A 16,012-nucleotide genomic window follows, 5' to 3' on the forward strand; every position below is an offset into this window, starting at 1 on the left:
TTGGGGTGAAGCAAAGTGACGGCTGTGCTCTGAGGTAAGACTTTATTGTATACGTGGGTGGGGTGACCCCCCACTCCCGTGAGGTAGGGAAGCAAGGTTGCAGCAGTAGGCGGCCCTCGGGGGTGTCCCTGAGAATGAAGTGAGGTGGTGGCCACTCCGCTCTGGATTAGTCCCCTCCCAGGCTGCTGCCCGTTAGACCCCGCCCCTCCAGTTCCCACTATCCTCCCGGCGAGCAGAGCCCTGGGGTGAGGGTCCCTCCCGCTTCAGAGAGGGGGACTGTCGGCCTCTTGAAAGCGGGGGTTGACGGTGGTTGTGATGGCGCTTTTGTAGAGAGGATTGCTGTCCTGGGGGAAGAGGTTGGAAGTGATGAGGAAAAGTCCACGACTCCTCCTCTATCTTGTCCCGAGGCCAGCCAAGAGCTGAGCTGGACCCTAGGAGCCGAGGGAAGTGGCGGAGGGGCGGGGCCTGGGTGGGCGGAGGCAGGGCTGAGCGCGGGGTTGGGGGGAAGCAGAGAGGAAAGTGGAGCCCCCTGCCCTCCAGGGAAAGCCAGGAAGACCCAACCAGTGGGGCAGCAGGCGGAGTCTCCTCACCTGCTTCCAGTTGAGTTGCTGCCGCTCTTTCTCGAAGCGACGGTATTCTCGGCGGTCATAGATTTCCACCGACAGCCGATAAGCCAGGACCAGCCCCAGTCCCACTGCCACGATGCCCCCTATGCAGCCCAGCACAATGGCCTGGGTGTGGTCTGCTCCCTCTATGGGAAAGAAACAACAGACTTCTGGGGGCTGGGACATAGGCACTGATCAACAGTCGCCCACAAGTATGTCCCAACCCATCCAGCCTGCCCAGCCCTGCCTGTCATTGAAAACATGGGAACCCAGCAGGATTATTCTCAGCGCCCAGAGCTTAGCCTTGTCCACTTGGTCCACCACCTTTGCTTTTGCCTGGATTCGCAGCTCTGCTTCAAGGCCTAGCCTGGTTTCCCCTTATCCTGACCCCATCCCCAACTAAGGCCCTGCCCGTAAAATTTCCAGGGCTCTCTTTGGCATGTCCACAGCATCCCTGCCTACTTACTCTCTTGGGGTCTCACTCGCAGCACGACCCTGCCTCCGACTTCATCCTCCACCAGGAAGAAGAACAGCTGATTGTCTACGGTCCTCTCTTTGCACCAACCATCATCCAGCATAGGGGCCAAAGCCAGAGTCACGTTGGCATGGGCACAAGCCACGCTGCAATTGGTGGCCAGAGGACCAGTCCCAAAGGCCCCACACTCTGCACAGTCCCTGTCCAGTAGACGCCAGTAAGTTACCAGCTGGGCAGTTGTCACCCACACCACATGCAGGAAAGAGCAGGCTGGTAGGAGTGGTTCAGGGAGCCCCACTGTGCCCCTGTCCCCAAGATGCAAGACCTGAGGCCTCACCTGTGTCTCTCGCATGGTGTCTTGCAGCCTGGGCACTGATCACATAGGGCACCGTAGTAGCCGTCCAAGCACTGGCAGCGGTTGCATTTGCAGTGTCCGTGCCCACTGCAGAGCCCTCCCTCAGGACTGACACAGCTGTCCGTGTCCGCACTGCACTCGCACGCTCTGCCCGTGCGGTTGGTGTGACAGTGACACACTCCACATTGGCAGCGGCCAAAGCCTGGGGCAGAGCCATGCACCGAGTGACAACCATACTCCCCACGTACAGTGGCCACCACAGGCCGCCTAAAGCTGACCTGTTCCTGTGCATCTAATTCCCTCTCAGGTGTTCCAGACACATCCTTCAACTCCTACACAAGAATCTTTGATAGTTGCCCTTAGTGCCATGAAGTTCCCAGAGCCTAAGTACCCCTGGGAGAGCCACTCTGAGCCCGCCCCTCTCCCCAAAGTCCCCAGGTACCTCCACAGAGGACGCCTTCGTGTCGCTCACAGTTGGCATCATCACACTCGCAAAAACGCCCAGAGCTCCGTCCACTACAGCTGCAGCGTCCACACTGGCACCGTCCCTTCCCACTGCACAGGGGCCCTGTCCCATTGGGGGCCCGGCACCCAGATTCCAGGTCTGGGGAGGATAGCTCAGCCTCAGAGCACTCACAGAACCGACCCAGGCGGCCAGGGACACAGCTGAGAGGGGAGGGAGGGGAAGGGAAAGGTGGGTCAAGGAGTTGCACCATCCCTTGGCCTGTCTTTCCCAGGATCCTCTAAACCCAAGATCTCACAAGAGTGGAGAGAGATGAGTGACTGAAGGGATGCTGGAGTATAGTGGAGCACCAGGGAGAAGAAGAGTAGAGGGAGTTCTGGTGGAGGGGAGGGAAGCTTCAGGAGATGAAATTCTGGGTGCAGTCCTGGGGTGTCTAGAGACTCCACTGGGAGGATGGAAAGCAAAGGAGGAGGAATACAGGTGCTGGTCATCTGTGGGGAGCCACATGGGTGAGGGGAAGAGGAGGCCCTCACCTGCACACCCCACACTGTAGGTGCCCCTGGCCGTCACTGCAGTGGGGAGCCTGGAGCTGGGTGTCACTGCAGTTACAATCACACAGTGTATGCAACTCCACAACCAGCTCCTCTGAAAAGCCAAGGGCTCGGAACCTCAGAAGATGGGGCTCTGTGAGGCAGTGGGTAGCTTGAAGAGTAACCAAAAAATTCACCTGAGGACAGAGTGGGCAGAAATTAGACTAAAATCTTGCGCATGGGTGCATACACACATACACACCCACAAACACCAATCATTCAGAACCCTACTCCTTAGTAAACTGAGGGATGGGGTCATGCTAACACTCATCTCCTGGAAACATGCTTGAGGATGCTGCTCGTTAAGCCCCTTCAGAGAGGATGAATGGAGGGCTACCCCATGCTTTTGCTTGTTCTCCGTGCCGCCCCCCTGTCTTTTCTGGCCTGCTTCAATTTCTCCCTCCCACCCCCACTTCCTTCCTTCTGCCTATTTTGGCTGGCTCTCACCGTCTGGTTGATTCGGACGTGGTTGCATTGGCCCCGGTTTCCAGCCTCACCCTCCCTCTTCTCAGGACCCCCACACTGAGAATCATAAGAAATGTGGACCCCAGGAGGGAGTGGAGAGTGTTCGAGGGTCACGGTGGACGACAGGCTCTGTGGGGAGAGAAGGAGGGAGTCCCCATGTGAGGGCAGCACTGCAGCCCCACGTCATGCCACCCCAAAGTCTGCCAGAACCCTGCCGTCAGCCCGCCTCAGGGCTCCTTCCACCCTGCCCGGTCAGGAGGCATCTCTCGAGCAAGGCCCTGTGAGAAACCTGAGAGGAGGACACGGGTGCAGAGGCCTCCACCGCAGCCTTTCAATGCAGCTGCAGCGAGCGGGGGGCCTGCTGCGGGACGGGGCTGGCCAGGCACGTGAACGTGTGGTGGCTGTTTTTCAGACCCCAGATCAGGACACATAAGCTGTGTGCATACACAGTCTAAAGGGAAGATTCTTTACATTGAGTTTGTCCTGGGAAATTCGGTACTGTCTCCTGTTGTCTCGCCGTGGGTTTAGGACAGGGTTCTTGTCATCAAGAAGCCTACAGTCTAGTTGCAGAGAGAAGATCTAAACCCAAGAAACACTGAAGAATTTTTGTAGTTCCTTCTAGCAGTAAAATTCTATGGTTCCTGCCAAGAATATCTCTGAATTGTTTATAAGCTCAGTGAAAGCAGGTTCCCGATGTCACATTCTTTACATACAGACTGATTGGGAGACAAATGCCAGCCCTTCCATCTGTTACCTGTGTGACCTTGGGCAAGTCACTTAGCCTCCTTGTGTCTGAATCCCCATCTCTAAAACAGGGATGATAATGGTTCCCAAGTAGGGGTCTGAGGGGGTTAAATGAGAGAGCAAACAGTATGTGCACTTGGGACAGTGCGTGGCATGAGATGAAAGCTCAGCAAATGGTACTTTCCTTCCTTGCCTGGAGCAGGGCTCCATGCCCCGCACACATGAGACATTTAAGATTGATGGACGTGGGATGGAGTGAGTGAATGGACTATTAACGACAGCCATATGCAAACCAGAGGTAGGAGCTCTGGAGTGATACACCGAAAAGTGATCATTCTCTCTCAGCTCTGCCACCCCACTGGAGGGCCTCTGCCACCTTCCCCCAGCACCCACCCTCACCATTCTCCCCCGACCCTGGCCCCTCACATTATAAGCGTCCATGATGAGCTGCACCACGTTGCTGGAGTCCTCACTCAGCTCCCCCACTGCAGACTTAGGAATCAGCTTACTCAGCTCCTGAGTTGTGAGGAGTTGGGGGAAATGGTGGGTCACAGCTCTAGGGAAATGGGCTTCTGGGGGTCTAGAAGGAGGGCATATGGGGGGAGGAGAATGGGTCTTTGAGGGAATTGAGAGAGGCTCTGGGTGGGAGGGTGTGGCCTTCAGACAGCTCTCACCTGGTAGACGGGCAGTGTGGTGCTGGTGACAGCAAAGATGGGCTGGATGTTTGCAGCAGAGAGGGCCTGGGCTACCTGACCCACCGAGGGGTAGTCCTGGGGCAGGGAGAGGGGACAAGGTGAGCACCACAGATCCCCCCACAACATTCAAGGTGCCCTCAGCCCAGGAAATCCAAGAACCAGGGTTCCACTAGCTGGAGAAACCCCGGAGGCTTGGCAAGGGGGAGGGAGGGGCCCAGGAGTGGGATGACACAGGTTTCCGCCTCAGCAGCGGGGGGACGTAGAGAGCAGGAACTGCTGGGGAAGATGGCAGGGTGGCGCCCAGTAAGGAGAATGAAGCTTGGGGGCGGGGGTCCTGGGAGGGGAGGAAATGTGGCTCAGATGGGGAGGGGCAGGGTGAGGGGGAGACTTACAAACTCTGGGCTGCGACTGTAGAGGCCATTGCTGTCCAAGTGGCAGTGCCCATCGCTGGGCATGAAAATGCCACCCAATTTCCCATCCCCAGCTGTGTGGAATGTGTCATCTGAAGTGAACACCAGCAGCCGGGTCACATTTCTCCATCCAATCTGCTCCTGGGGTGGGGTGGGGGTAGGCTATGCACCTGGGTGTGGCCCTTGAGCCACCCCAGCCAGCCCTATGAGCCAAGGATTTGGCCAGCCTCATTCTGAGTCAGTTTGTCCATCCCCCTGCCTCCAGCTCCCTGCTCCTCCCCAGCTCCAAAAACAGGGTTGCTGCTCATGGAGGACTGCTTGTGAATTAGAAAAACATGCCTCTTCCTCAAGACATTTTACTCCAGTCCACCAGGAAATGGTCAAAATAAATATGCAAACTACAGTGACTATGACAAGACCCACACCCCCTGGAACTGTGTACTGCCCAACCCCAGATGGCAGTCCTGGCCTCAAACAGTCCTTTGGATCCAGATCCCCACGCTGCCTCCTCACCTGGCAGAGCGCAGCCTGCAGAATGGCATCAAAGCCGCCTTCAGGCGAGTCCAGGTTGCCAGACACGCTCTGGCGTCCCACCTCCCGCTGGAAGGCTTCAGCATCCCCCGTCAGGGACAGCACATGGTGGAAGCTGAAGGGCGGCTGGCAGCGCTCCAGCCGGCTAGGGCAGGGGTGGCGAAGTTTGGAGGGCACTGTGCTCACGAAGGGCAGCACCGTTTTGTCCACAAAGGAGCCAAAGCCTGGGAGAGGGGAGGCATGAAACCTGTACCAGAAGTCAATGGACAGCAGCAGAATGGAGGAGCCACTGCTGAGGACACGGAAGGGAGGAGACCACGGAAGTGAGGGCTGGGGAGGACGGTCGTAGAGGAGGTAATGGGAGCTGAGCTCCTAGAGAGCAGGGACCCAGTACCCAGCAGGAGCAAATGGGTCAGAACTTGGGCTCAGAGAAGTGGGGGATGGAGGAAATTCAGAGGAGGCCACAGTGGGAGTCAGACAGGGGTTTCCTGAAGGCTGAGAAAGAAGACAAGGCTGTAGGGTGTAGTAGCAGCCTGAGGCAAGGAGGGGATCTCGAATGAGGAGAAATTAGCACAGTGTGCAGCCAGTGACAGTGGCATTTAGGCCTTGTCCAAGAGACATGGCTGAGACAGTGGCATCAGGGCAGTGTCTGGGTCGATCTGGTTACTGTCTGACCCCTTGGGCGCTGTCTGAACAGTCTCTCCAGACTCTGGGCCTCAGTTACCCCTCCTATAAAATGAGTGGTCCTACTGGACAATCTCTTAAGTCCCCTCCAGCTCCGACCTAGAAGATGGATGTCTTTGGGGAGCGATGTCAAGAACCTGCGACCCATTAAAAACTGGGAGATGGCAGGTGAGGCCCTCGTGTGTCGAGCACGCTGGCAGAAGCTGAGGCTAAGGCGGCGGCTGAAGTTAGAGGCAGAGAGCCGGCAGGGTGCCGGTCAGCGCCGCGCTCACCGATGCGCACAGAACGGGTGACCTTCTGCAGCTTCTCCAGCAAGGCGTGCCCGAGCTGGCGCACGCGCTCCAGGTCGTCCTTCATGGAGTAGCTCAGGTCCATAAGGTAGTACAGGTCTACAGGGTATCCTTCGGCACGGAGGAAGCGGACCCGGAGCTGCTGGGGCTCCCCTGCGCGTGGAGGGTGGCAGGCGTGGGTCAGCGGGGCGCATCCAAATCCCAGCCCCGCCCTCCGCCCCAGCCCCGCCGCCCAGCGACTCACCGGGCCGGAGCGTGACCCGGACCCGCTGCGGCGCCAGCTGGGTGGCCCCGTCGCCGCGGGCGCCCTGGCTGAGCGGCTCGTCCTGCAGCACCTCCTGCCGGCCGCGGGGCTCCTCTAGCTCCCCGGGGGGGCAGCCCCGCGCCAGCAGCTCCTCCCGCCGGGCGCAGCGCCGCGCCTCTGCCTCCCCCGATGCCGTGAAGTTCTGCGCCACAAGGGGGCCACGTCGGGACCCGCGTCCCTGCAGACCCCCGGCCCTGCTCCCAGAACCACCCTGCAATCGCGGCCCCTTACAGTCCCTCCCCTCTCAGTCAACTCCCTGAGACCCCCCCATTCCCTCCCCTCCCCTTCCCTCCACAGCTATCCTTTAACCCCCGTCATTTCTTCCTCGTCAGAGCCCACTTCCTATAGCACCCCCCTCTCCCCATTATCTCGACTCCCCCCTTTCTCCAGCAGCCCACCCTTCCCCTCCCCCTAGGACCACAGGCTTCCTGTTGAGATCTCGGGGACCTCACTACCACAAAAAAAGGAGGAGCTTGGCCTCCTAGTCCGACCTCCCCCACATGCTCAGGCCGAAATGGGAAGGGGGTCAGATTAAGACCCACAGTTCCTGAGAAGGGGAAGGCTAGGGACAGAAGAGGCGCTCACCTCCCCGCAATGTGTCTGGTACCCCTGGGACTGGCTGGGAAGCCGCAGGGGAAGGAAATGGTTAGAGCGGCTTCTCAGCTGGCCCGGGTGCCAGCCTCTGGTCTGGGGATTGGCGGAGACAGACACCCGCCCGACTGTGCCAAGAGCCCCCACATGGCACCTCTGCTCTCTGCCTCCCCCTGATTCACTATGTGCCTTTCCTCACCCGCTAAGCCTCTGTAGCTCTACCTCCTCTGAGTTTGCTCTCATCTCTTATCTCATCTAACTCTCCATCTTCCTGTGAGAGGCAGTTCTGCCCCGCCCCCACCCCCAGCTGGGGCACCCCTCATGTTCCACCCCTCCTGAGCCCTGTCTCTTTAAGGCATAAACAAAGAACAGCCTTATTTGACCAACTAGAGAGTCACCCACACCCCAGCATCCTTCTTGGCCACTTAGGTAGCTCAAGCCTTTCCCCCAAAGCCCACAAGCTTCCAGCTCCTTCGCTTCTGCCTTCCTGCCCTCCCAGTCACAAGCTGCTACATTCCTGGGAAGGTAACAACACAGACTCAGAAACCCAATCATACACTTTCTGCTATGGACGAACCCCCACTATGATGTATCTGGAGATGGGCCTTTGGGAAGAAATCAGGGTTAGATGAGGTCATGAGGGTAGAACCCTCATGATGAGATTAGTGCCCTTATAAGAACAGACACCAGAGAGCTTGTCTTCAGCCCCTCTGCAAGCCAGGGAGAGCGCTCACCAGGGCCCTAATCAGCTGGCACCTTGATCTTGGACTTCCCAGCCTCCAGAACTGTGAGAAATAAATTCCTGTTGCTTAATCCACCCCATCTATGGTATTTTGTTATGGCAGCCGGAGCTGAGAAATAAATATGCTTTCTCACATGTGTACCTGCACGACAGATCCCTCTACCTAAACATAAGCATAAGTTCCAACAAGAGCATGCTTCCTCCAGATTCACGGTCACGAACCTTCTCCATATATACACAGATTCACAGATACAGACATAATGTGCACGGCACAGGAAGCTTGCATGCATGTGTATGCACATGTACACACAATCACACACAGGAGTCCCATGTGCACAAACTCAGTCACACACAGGACTGCAGAGTGCACCCAGAAAAGCACACATGTGCCCACACAATCACACACGTATACCTAGGCTGCATACACACATACACATGGTTCAAAGGCCACAGGCCCATCTTTACCAGTTGCTTGCACCACGCACAGCTTGGATGTGAGAGGATGCACTTCTGGCAGGAGGGAGCTGGCTGGCAGGACTCTGGCAGGGATGGATCAGGATCTCCCCATTCTGTGGCCTCCCCTGGAGATGAGATCTTGGTGTCCAACTCACTCTCACCTCCGCTCAGAGCCAGCAGGAAAACAAGGACCGTTGACAAAGGCATCGTGGTCTGTAATAGGATATAAATGGGGATACATGGGTCCTCAGGGAGGACCCCAAGCTCTCAGTCCTCTAAACTTAGCCTGTGGTTGTCACTCTCAAAACTCTACCCCAACTCTGTCTCTCATCATAGTTTCACTTCCCCCTGTGGATTCAGCAGTTTCTTCAAAATGGTGGGAAGGGGCAGGTACCAGGCTGGGCTACTGGCTCTGGAAAAGACCCATCCCTCCTATGTGCAGACTTCATGAGGCCAGCATGGGCAAAATGACCTCATCAAGAGTCTGGGAATTGGGCCAGGAGGCACTAAGATCTATACCCAGGTCTGTTTACCAAGATTCCAAGCCATAGTGGAAAGAGAACCAAACAGAAAATGGACCAGGTTCTGGTCCTGCCTCAGTCACTCACTGGCTGTGAAGCAAGTCTGGCATTCTCTCTGGGCCTTAGTTTCTGCATCTGTAAAGTGAGGGAGGTGAATAAGTAATCTGACAGCCCTTGCAGCTTTCACAATCTTGGATTCTTAATAAGGGAATAGGGTCAAGAGCTCTAAATAAGGGAAGAAAGTCAGGGAGTAGGAATAAGAGGAAAGAAAGCTAGAGAAGATAAGGGGTGTGTGAAAGAGGGGGAGAGGTAGTTGTACTTGATTGACATGGTAGCCAGAGGAATAAAAATTAGACCATAAGAAGAACTTTCTAAAGGTCTAGGATAATGGAGGAAGGAAGGCCAGGGTTGGTAAAATTTTCTTTTTCCTATACTTTGCACTAAGGAGATCTAAATTGTAGAAAGGGCCTGAAGGCAGGGCAATTCTTGGAATGACCACTAGGGAAGATCAGGCAAATTTCTGATTTTTTTTTTTTCCTGAGGAAGATTCTCCTGACCTAACATCATTGCCAATCTTCCTCCTTTTTTTGTATGTGAGCCACCGCCACAGCATAGCCACTGACAGATGAGCAGTGTAGGTCCATGCCTGGGAACTGGGCTCGGCCACCCAAGTGGAGTGTGCCGAACTTAACCACTAGGCCACTGGGGCTGGCCCAAATTTCTGATTTTTTAAAACTTATTAATTAAAAATTTGAATAGACAATCCATTATCATGCTTCAAAAATCAAAACATTAAATCCCAATGGCCTTTTTTACAGAAGTAGAAAAGCGGATCCTAAAATTCATATGGAATTGCACGAATAGCCAAAACAATCTTGACAAAAAAGAACAAAGTTAGGGGACTCACACTTCTCACTTTCAAAACTTAATACAAAACGACAGTAATCAAGACAGTGTGGTACTGCCATAAGGATAGGCATAGAGGTCAATGGAATAGACTTGAGAGTCCAGAAATAAACCCATCCATTTATAGCTAAGGATTTTCGCCAAACCACTCAATGGAGGAAGAATAGTATTCAACAAGTGATGATGGGCTGACTGATGTCCACAGGTAGAAGAATAAAGCTGGACTCCCGCCTCACGACATACAAAGAGTAACTGAAAATGGGTCAAAGACCTGAGCATAAGTGATTAAAGTAAAAGTACAAACCCTTAGAAGAAATATAGGGGTAAATCTTCATGATCTGGGACCTGACAATGATTCTTAGCTATGACATCAAAAGCACAAACAACAAGAGCAAAAATAGATAAACTGGACTTCATCCAAATCTAAAACTTTCGCGAATCAAAAGGTACTATCAAGGGAGTGAAAAGACAGGCCACAGAATGGGAGAAAATATTTGCAAATCATATATCTGGTAAGTATCAGGGATATATAAAGACCTCTTATAACTCAACAACAAAATGACAAACAACCCAGTTTTTAAATGGGCAAAGGACTTAGACATTTCTTTGAAGATGGACAAATGGCCAACAGGCACATAAAAAGATGCTCAACACTGTTAGTCATTGGGGAAATGCAAATCAAAACCATAATGAAATACCACTTCACACCGACTAGGGTGGCTATAATCAAAAACTGGAAAACAAGTGTTAATAAAGATATGGAGAAAATGGAACCCTCATACATTGCTGGTGGGAATGTAATATGGTAAAACCGCTTTGGAAAACAGTTTGACGATGCCTCAATAAGTTAAAACAGAATTACCCTACGACCTGGCAATTCCACTCTAAATATATCCCTAAAGGAACAGGTGTTCAAACAAAAACTTGTACACACACATTCATAGCAGTCCTATTTACAATAGCTAGGGGCCGGCCCCGTGGCTGAGTGGTTAAGTTCCTGTGCTCGGCTTCGCTGGGCCAGGGTTTCACCGGTTCTAGTCCTGGGTGCAGACATGGCACCACTCATCAAGCCATGCTGAGGCGGCGTCCCACATGCCACAACTGGAGAGACCCACAACTAAAAGTGCACAGCTAGGGGTGGGCCCCGTGGCCGAGTGGTTAGGTTCGTGGGCTCTGCTTTGGCGGCCCAGGGTTTCGCCCGTTCAGATCCTGTGTGTGGACATGGCACTGCTCATCAGGCCACACTGAGGTGGCATCCCACACGCCACAACTAGAAGGACCCACAACTAAAAATACACAACTATGTACTCAGGGGCTTTGGGAGAAAAAGGAAAAAATACAATCTTAAAAAAAAAACAATAGCTAAAAGGTAGAGACAACTCAAATGTCCATCGACTGATGAATGGGTAAACAAAATGTGGTATATCTGCACAATAAAATATTTGGCCATAAAAAGGAATAAAGCACTGATACATGCTACAACCCTGAAAACTTATGCTAAGTGAACGAAACCAGTCACAAAAGACCACATATTGCATGATTCTATTTATATGAAATAGCCCAACTAGACAAATTCACAGAGACAGAAAGCAGATTAGTGGTTGCCAGGGGCTGGGGAGGAGGGGAGGATGTGGAGTGACTGCTTAATGAGCAGTTTCCTTTTGGGGGTGAAGAAAAAGTTCTGGAACTGATAGCGGTTATGGTTGCACAACGTTGTGAATGTACTTAATGCTGCTGAATTGTACACTTAAAATGGTTAAAAGGATAAATTTGATGTGTATTTTACCATAATAAAAAAAATCAAAAAGTTAAACAAGATAGTGAGAAATCTCCCACTCCTATCCCTACTCACCCCAGTTTCCAAATAAATCACCACCATTGATTATCTTTTGTTGCCTACAATCTTTCTAGGGATTGTTTTAAGCGTATACAAACTAATATGAATGTATATACTCTTCAAATGGTAGACTCAAATGATAGAATTCTACAAATGGTAGAATACACGCAGTTATGCACCTTACTTTTTTTCTTTTGACTACTTTTCTTGGAGCTCCTGCTCCTCAAGAAAATATAGAACTTCCTTGTTCATTTTTACAGCCGTATAGACTTCCATTGCGTGGATAGGTTGTAGTGTCGTTAGTCTCTTACAACGGGATTTAAATTGTTTCTAGTTGTTCATAATGCTGCAATGAAAATTGATATATTTCTCATTTCACATGTGTGCAAGTGAATCTGTAGGATAAAGCCCTGGAAAAGGGTTTGTAGGGTCAATAAACAGCTATCATTTGTAATATTGGTGAGTATTACTGACACAACCACCTTAAAGCCTGTGCCAGTGTACATTCCCATGAGCGGTGTGTGAGAAAGGCCAGCTAACTCTTTGTGGAGAAGCATCTGCATCCTCCTCAGCCCAGGTCTAGACTCAGATCCAGATGCTCTGCACAGGGTGTGGGGAAGGGGTGGGGTGCTGACTTGTTGACCGCCCCCATCCTGCTCCCCACCACCTGTGACCCCAGGCATTGTGTGTATAGAACGGAGCCTCCGCCCTCCTGTGAGAGGCCTTTGCCGCTGGGCTCAGCCTCAGGGTAACCTCAGCCCTCCTTGCTCTGCATGCCTGTGGTTGGGGAGGCTGGAGATGCTGCAGCACAGAGCCCAGTTTTGGGTTTTTTTTGTGTGAGGAAGATTGGCCCTGAGCTAACATCTGCGCCAATCTTCCTCTATCTTATATGTGGGACACTATCACAGCACGGCTTGAAGAGTGGTGTGTAGGCCCAGGATCCAAATATGTGAACCCCGGGCTGCCGAAGCAGAGTGTGTGAACCTAACCACTATGCCACCAGGCCGGCCCCAGAGCCCAGTTTTGACTCATCTCTCACAGGTGGGGCCCCTGGGCCACAGTGGATCCCCAGGATAGACAAACCCAGAGACCTCAAGCCCCACTCATTTCCCGTGAAGGGGGCCCTGGCACTCCCTGGACAGCCCTTCCCAGTCCTCTTCTGCCAATTCTTCCCCTTTCTCCCCTCCTTGGGGATACACGGCCTGCCACCTGCTTCTCTGTCTCCCTCTCCTCTTCCTATTCAAAAACTGGATTGCATCTCTCTGCTGCTTCTCTCTTCTCACTTCTTCACAGTTCTTTGTTTTACTTCCTTTTCAACCCTCTGATCCTAACCATAGAATGACGGAAACTTATACTTCAACCCTCTCTTTTTACAAATGGGAACCTGAATTCCAGAGAGGTGAGCGACCTGCCCAAGGACACAGTGGACTAGAGGCAGAGCCGGGATTGAGAGAGGCCAGGCCCTTGGTCTGTTCGCTGCTTTCTTCCCCTCCAACCCAGGCACCATCATGGAAAGTTGTGCCTTCTCCTCACTGGCCCCAATGGGCTCTACCTAATCTCTTTTCTTTCCTTGAGAGACTTTCTCAGTCTTCCCTTCTCTCCCTCCATGGTTGTCCCATTTTCCTGGACTCAATTCTGACTCCCATACACACCCTATTGCCCCTTCAGCAGCAGAGAAACAGAGCATCTTCCCAACCAATCCACATCTCCCAAGTCAAGTGGAACCATCTCCTGCCCACTCAGAGTCACAGGGAGGAAAGAGAGCTGAGCCCCTGGGCCAGTCACCCAAGAGTGTGGGATCTGTAGCCAAGATGCCAAATGGGAGGAGGTCTGAGCTGAACACAAGCCATTAGGCAGCAGGGATGGCAGCTGGAGAGTAACATTGGGAGAACCCGACCTAACATGATCCTTGGCACATGGCAGGCACTTGGATGGTAGCACCCATACATCCCCCACCTCCTTTGCCTCCTTCCAGCCCTGCCCTTGAGAAATTGATGCACAGAGAGATAGGTGGGGGAGGGAGGGCTTGTAAAACTAGAGGAGGGAACAGGGACAAGGGCTCTTAGGAATGCGGAAAAGAGTTCAGAGCCTTTTGAAAGTCTCAACTGAACCCTGGGTGTCATGGGCTCCTCAGATCAGATCCCTCTTCCTGGGAGGTTGGGACCAGGTGGGGCTTGGGCTAGTAAGGAGAAGAGGCAGAAGGGCTGGTGCCCTGGTACTCACAGGTGCGTGCAGAGCAGCCCTTCCTCTGGAGGCAGCAGCAGCCTTTGTGTACTGATCTGGGAGGCTGCAGAGGAGGAAGTGACACGCCCCGGGGTGGGGGAGACTTGGGGGTGGTGGGGGTGACTGATCTAGAAGGTGGAGCAGATAGGGGTAAAACTAGGCCGAGGCAGTTGATGGCACAGGGGTCTGGAAGAAGGAAGCTCATCCATTGAACACATACTATGTGCTGAGTGTTTGATGATGTGATAATTAATCCTCACAACATCATGACATAGTTGTTGATATCCCCCCCAGTCCCCTAATTTTTATAGATGTAGAGGCTTAGAGATAAGGTAGATATTGAGGCTTAGAGGCTTATATGACCTTGTCCAAGGTCACATAGCTAGCAAGGGTCTGGTCTGGGACTTCAATCCAAGTCAGCCTGGCTCCCAAACTGATGATCTCTCCATTTCCTTATATAGAAGCATGATAGGAAGCAAGAAACATCGAGGCAGTCAGTACTGGAGAGAGGAGGAAATGAGTGAATCTTGTTCATTTTGAAACCCTGGTGCCTACTGTATCATAGTGGGTGCTCCACTACACGGGCTCTGGAACCGAACTGCCTGAGTTCGAATCCTGCCTCTGTCACTTACTGATAGTGGGACCTCAGGTAAGTTACCTACCCTCCCTGTGGCTGTTTTCTCGTTTCTCAAATGGAACTCATAGGATTGTTGTGAGAATTAAATGAACTATTTCATATCAATTGCTTAGAAGAGAACCTGGCCCATCCTAAGGGCTTGAGCAGAGAATCCGTGAATAATTAATGTGAGTAACAAGTGGAGAAGCTTTGAGAAATTCAAGGTCCAGACAGCTGGGAAGTTGGAGAGAGAGGCCCAGGCCCAGGCTCAGACAAGGAGACTGGGGGGCCACGGAACCAAGACAGTGGTGGAGCCTGGGAAAGGGGTGGAGGAGGCCAACTGGGAGAAGTGGAAAGTGCCGGAACGGCAGCCGGACCTGGGCGAGAATGGAACCTGTAGGGAGAAGGAGTCGTGGGAAATATTCACCCTGGGGCCCACACTTGACCACAGGGAACTTTGAGAAGGAACTGGACATGAGGTCTGTGTTCCCAGGTCTGTCACCTCTATCACCAGAGGGGGCCCTCCTTGCGGGCAGGGACTGACGGAAACCACAGCACCTAGCAAAGTGCCCATCTCGGGGTAGGTGCTCAGTCAGTGTCAGGTGGGGTGTAGGTGTGTACTGCTGGGAGGAGCAACGGGGGAGAAGGGGGTCCTTCTCTGGTGGACTTCCGCTGGCCTCGGGCTATGGGACATTTTACCCTTCCCCCACAACTAGGGTTTACCATGGCAACGGCCCCTCTTCCCCATAGGCCCTGTGGTTTCCTCTAGAGCTTCTTTCACTTTCTTCTTCTGCTTTTCCCCACTCTTCTCTCTTCCCCTACTCCCACATCCTCAACCTCTCTCTCCCATATGCACAGGTCACTGGTGAAGAAAGCCAGGCACAAGGTAGGCATGGCACTGTCCCAGGGAGGAAGGTGAGCCACAGGGGAGTCACGGAAGGCAAGGGGAAGACAGACTGCAGGGCACAGCGGTAGAGGCCAAGGGCATGTAGGAGCAAGGGGAGATGCTAGGACGAAAGTAACAGTGGGGGCCTGGAGGGTGAGTGGAGGTCATGGGGTGAAGAGTGGGGTCAGAAGGGGCAGAGGGAGTAACTCATAAGGTGATAGCGGGGTCACAGAGTGTGGGAGAGCTCACGGAGTGAGGGATTTGTATAAAACAGAAACACTGTAACTCAGATGCCATGGGGCCGGGGACCCTCATGAGAACAAAATGAAACTTCAAAGAACCCCGTCCTCAGGGGCAGATATGCACTTATACATAACTGGGGGCGGGGGCAGCATAAATACCTCTGAGGCTCATTCATGCCTTTGCAGAGGTCCAGAGGGTCCAATCGAACAACCCACACTGGTGGCTGCAGGAGGCCCAGACACTCAGGGTGGACCCCTGTGGGCTCCCTTCCCCTACCCTCCCACCACCCCCATCCAGGTGCATTGCATCCTATTTACTTGGTTCCTCTGAAAAAGCTACAAAAGCCAGTGGATTAGGAGCTCACCCACGTCACTCAGTCC

At 53.1% G+C, this 16,012-nt stretch overlaps 1 protein-coding gene across 5 annotated transcripts; it reads right to left on the reverse strand.

The window, feature by feature from the left end:
• Nucleotides 1–28: 28 nt before the first annotated feature.
• ITGB7 (integrin subunit beta 7) lies at nt 29–13,997 on the reverse strand. 5 transcript variants are annotated; one of them, XR_011540460.1, is made up of 16 exons: nt 13,888–13,997; nt 9,009–9,056; nt 8,410–8,613; nt 6,552–6,753; nt 6,290–6,460; nt 5,316–5,557; nt 4,785–4,943; nt 4,372–4,467; nt 4,124–4,213; nt 2,936–3,082; nt 2,432–2,625; nt 1,878–2,101; nt 1,418–1,637; nt 1,072–1,309; nt 591–751; nt 29–344 (listed from the first exon to the last, which is right to left on the reverse strand). XR_011540460.1 is itself a non-coding variant. In XM_070621430.1 (16 exons), the coding sequence occupies exons 2-16, from the start codon at nt 9,054–9,056 to the stop codon at nt 264–266; spliced, it is 2,448 nt and encodes an 815-aa protein (XP_070477531.1). In that variant the 5' UTR covers nt 13,888–13,972; the 3' UTR covers nt 29–263. The 5 variants fall into 5 exon arrangements, 4 of the variants coding, with proteins under 4 accessions (XP_070477531.1, XP_070477532.1, XP_070477533.1 ...); XM_070621430.1 differs by having other exon boundaries at nt 1,072–1,280; nt 13,888–13,972; XM_070621431.1 differs by lacking the exon at nt 13,888–13,997 and adding an exon at nt 11,849–11,915 and having other exon boundaries at nt 1,072–1,280.
• Nucleotides 13,998–16,012: the final 2,015 nt, after the last annotated feature.

Source organism: Equus przewalskii, chromosome 5 (assembly GCF_037783145.1).
Source record: "Equus przewalskii isolate Varuska chromosome 5, EquPr2, whole genome shotgun sequence".
Classification (NCBI taxonomy): Eukaryota; Metazoa; Chordata; class Mammalia; order Perissodactyla; family Equidae; genus Equus; species Equus przewalskii.

Bases quoted from the DNA above. Each gene is read 5' to 3' on its own strand.
- ITGB7 (XM_070621430.1), bottom strand. From the start codon at position 9,056: ATGCAGAAACTAAGGCCCAGAGAGAATGCCAGACTTGCTTCACAGCCA. The intron at 2,626-2,935 runs GTGAGAGCCAGC...CTCTGTCCTCAG, and splicing joins ACGTCCGAATCAACCAGACG to GTGAATTTTTTGGTTACTCT. The intron at 2,102-2,431 runs GTGAGGGCCTCC...CTCCCCTCTCAG, and splicing joins CTACAGTGTGGGGTGTGCAG to CTGTGTCCCTGGCCGCCTGG.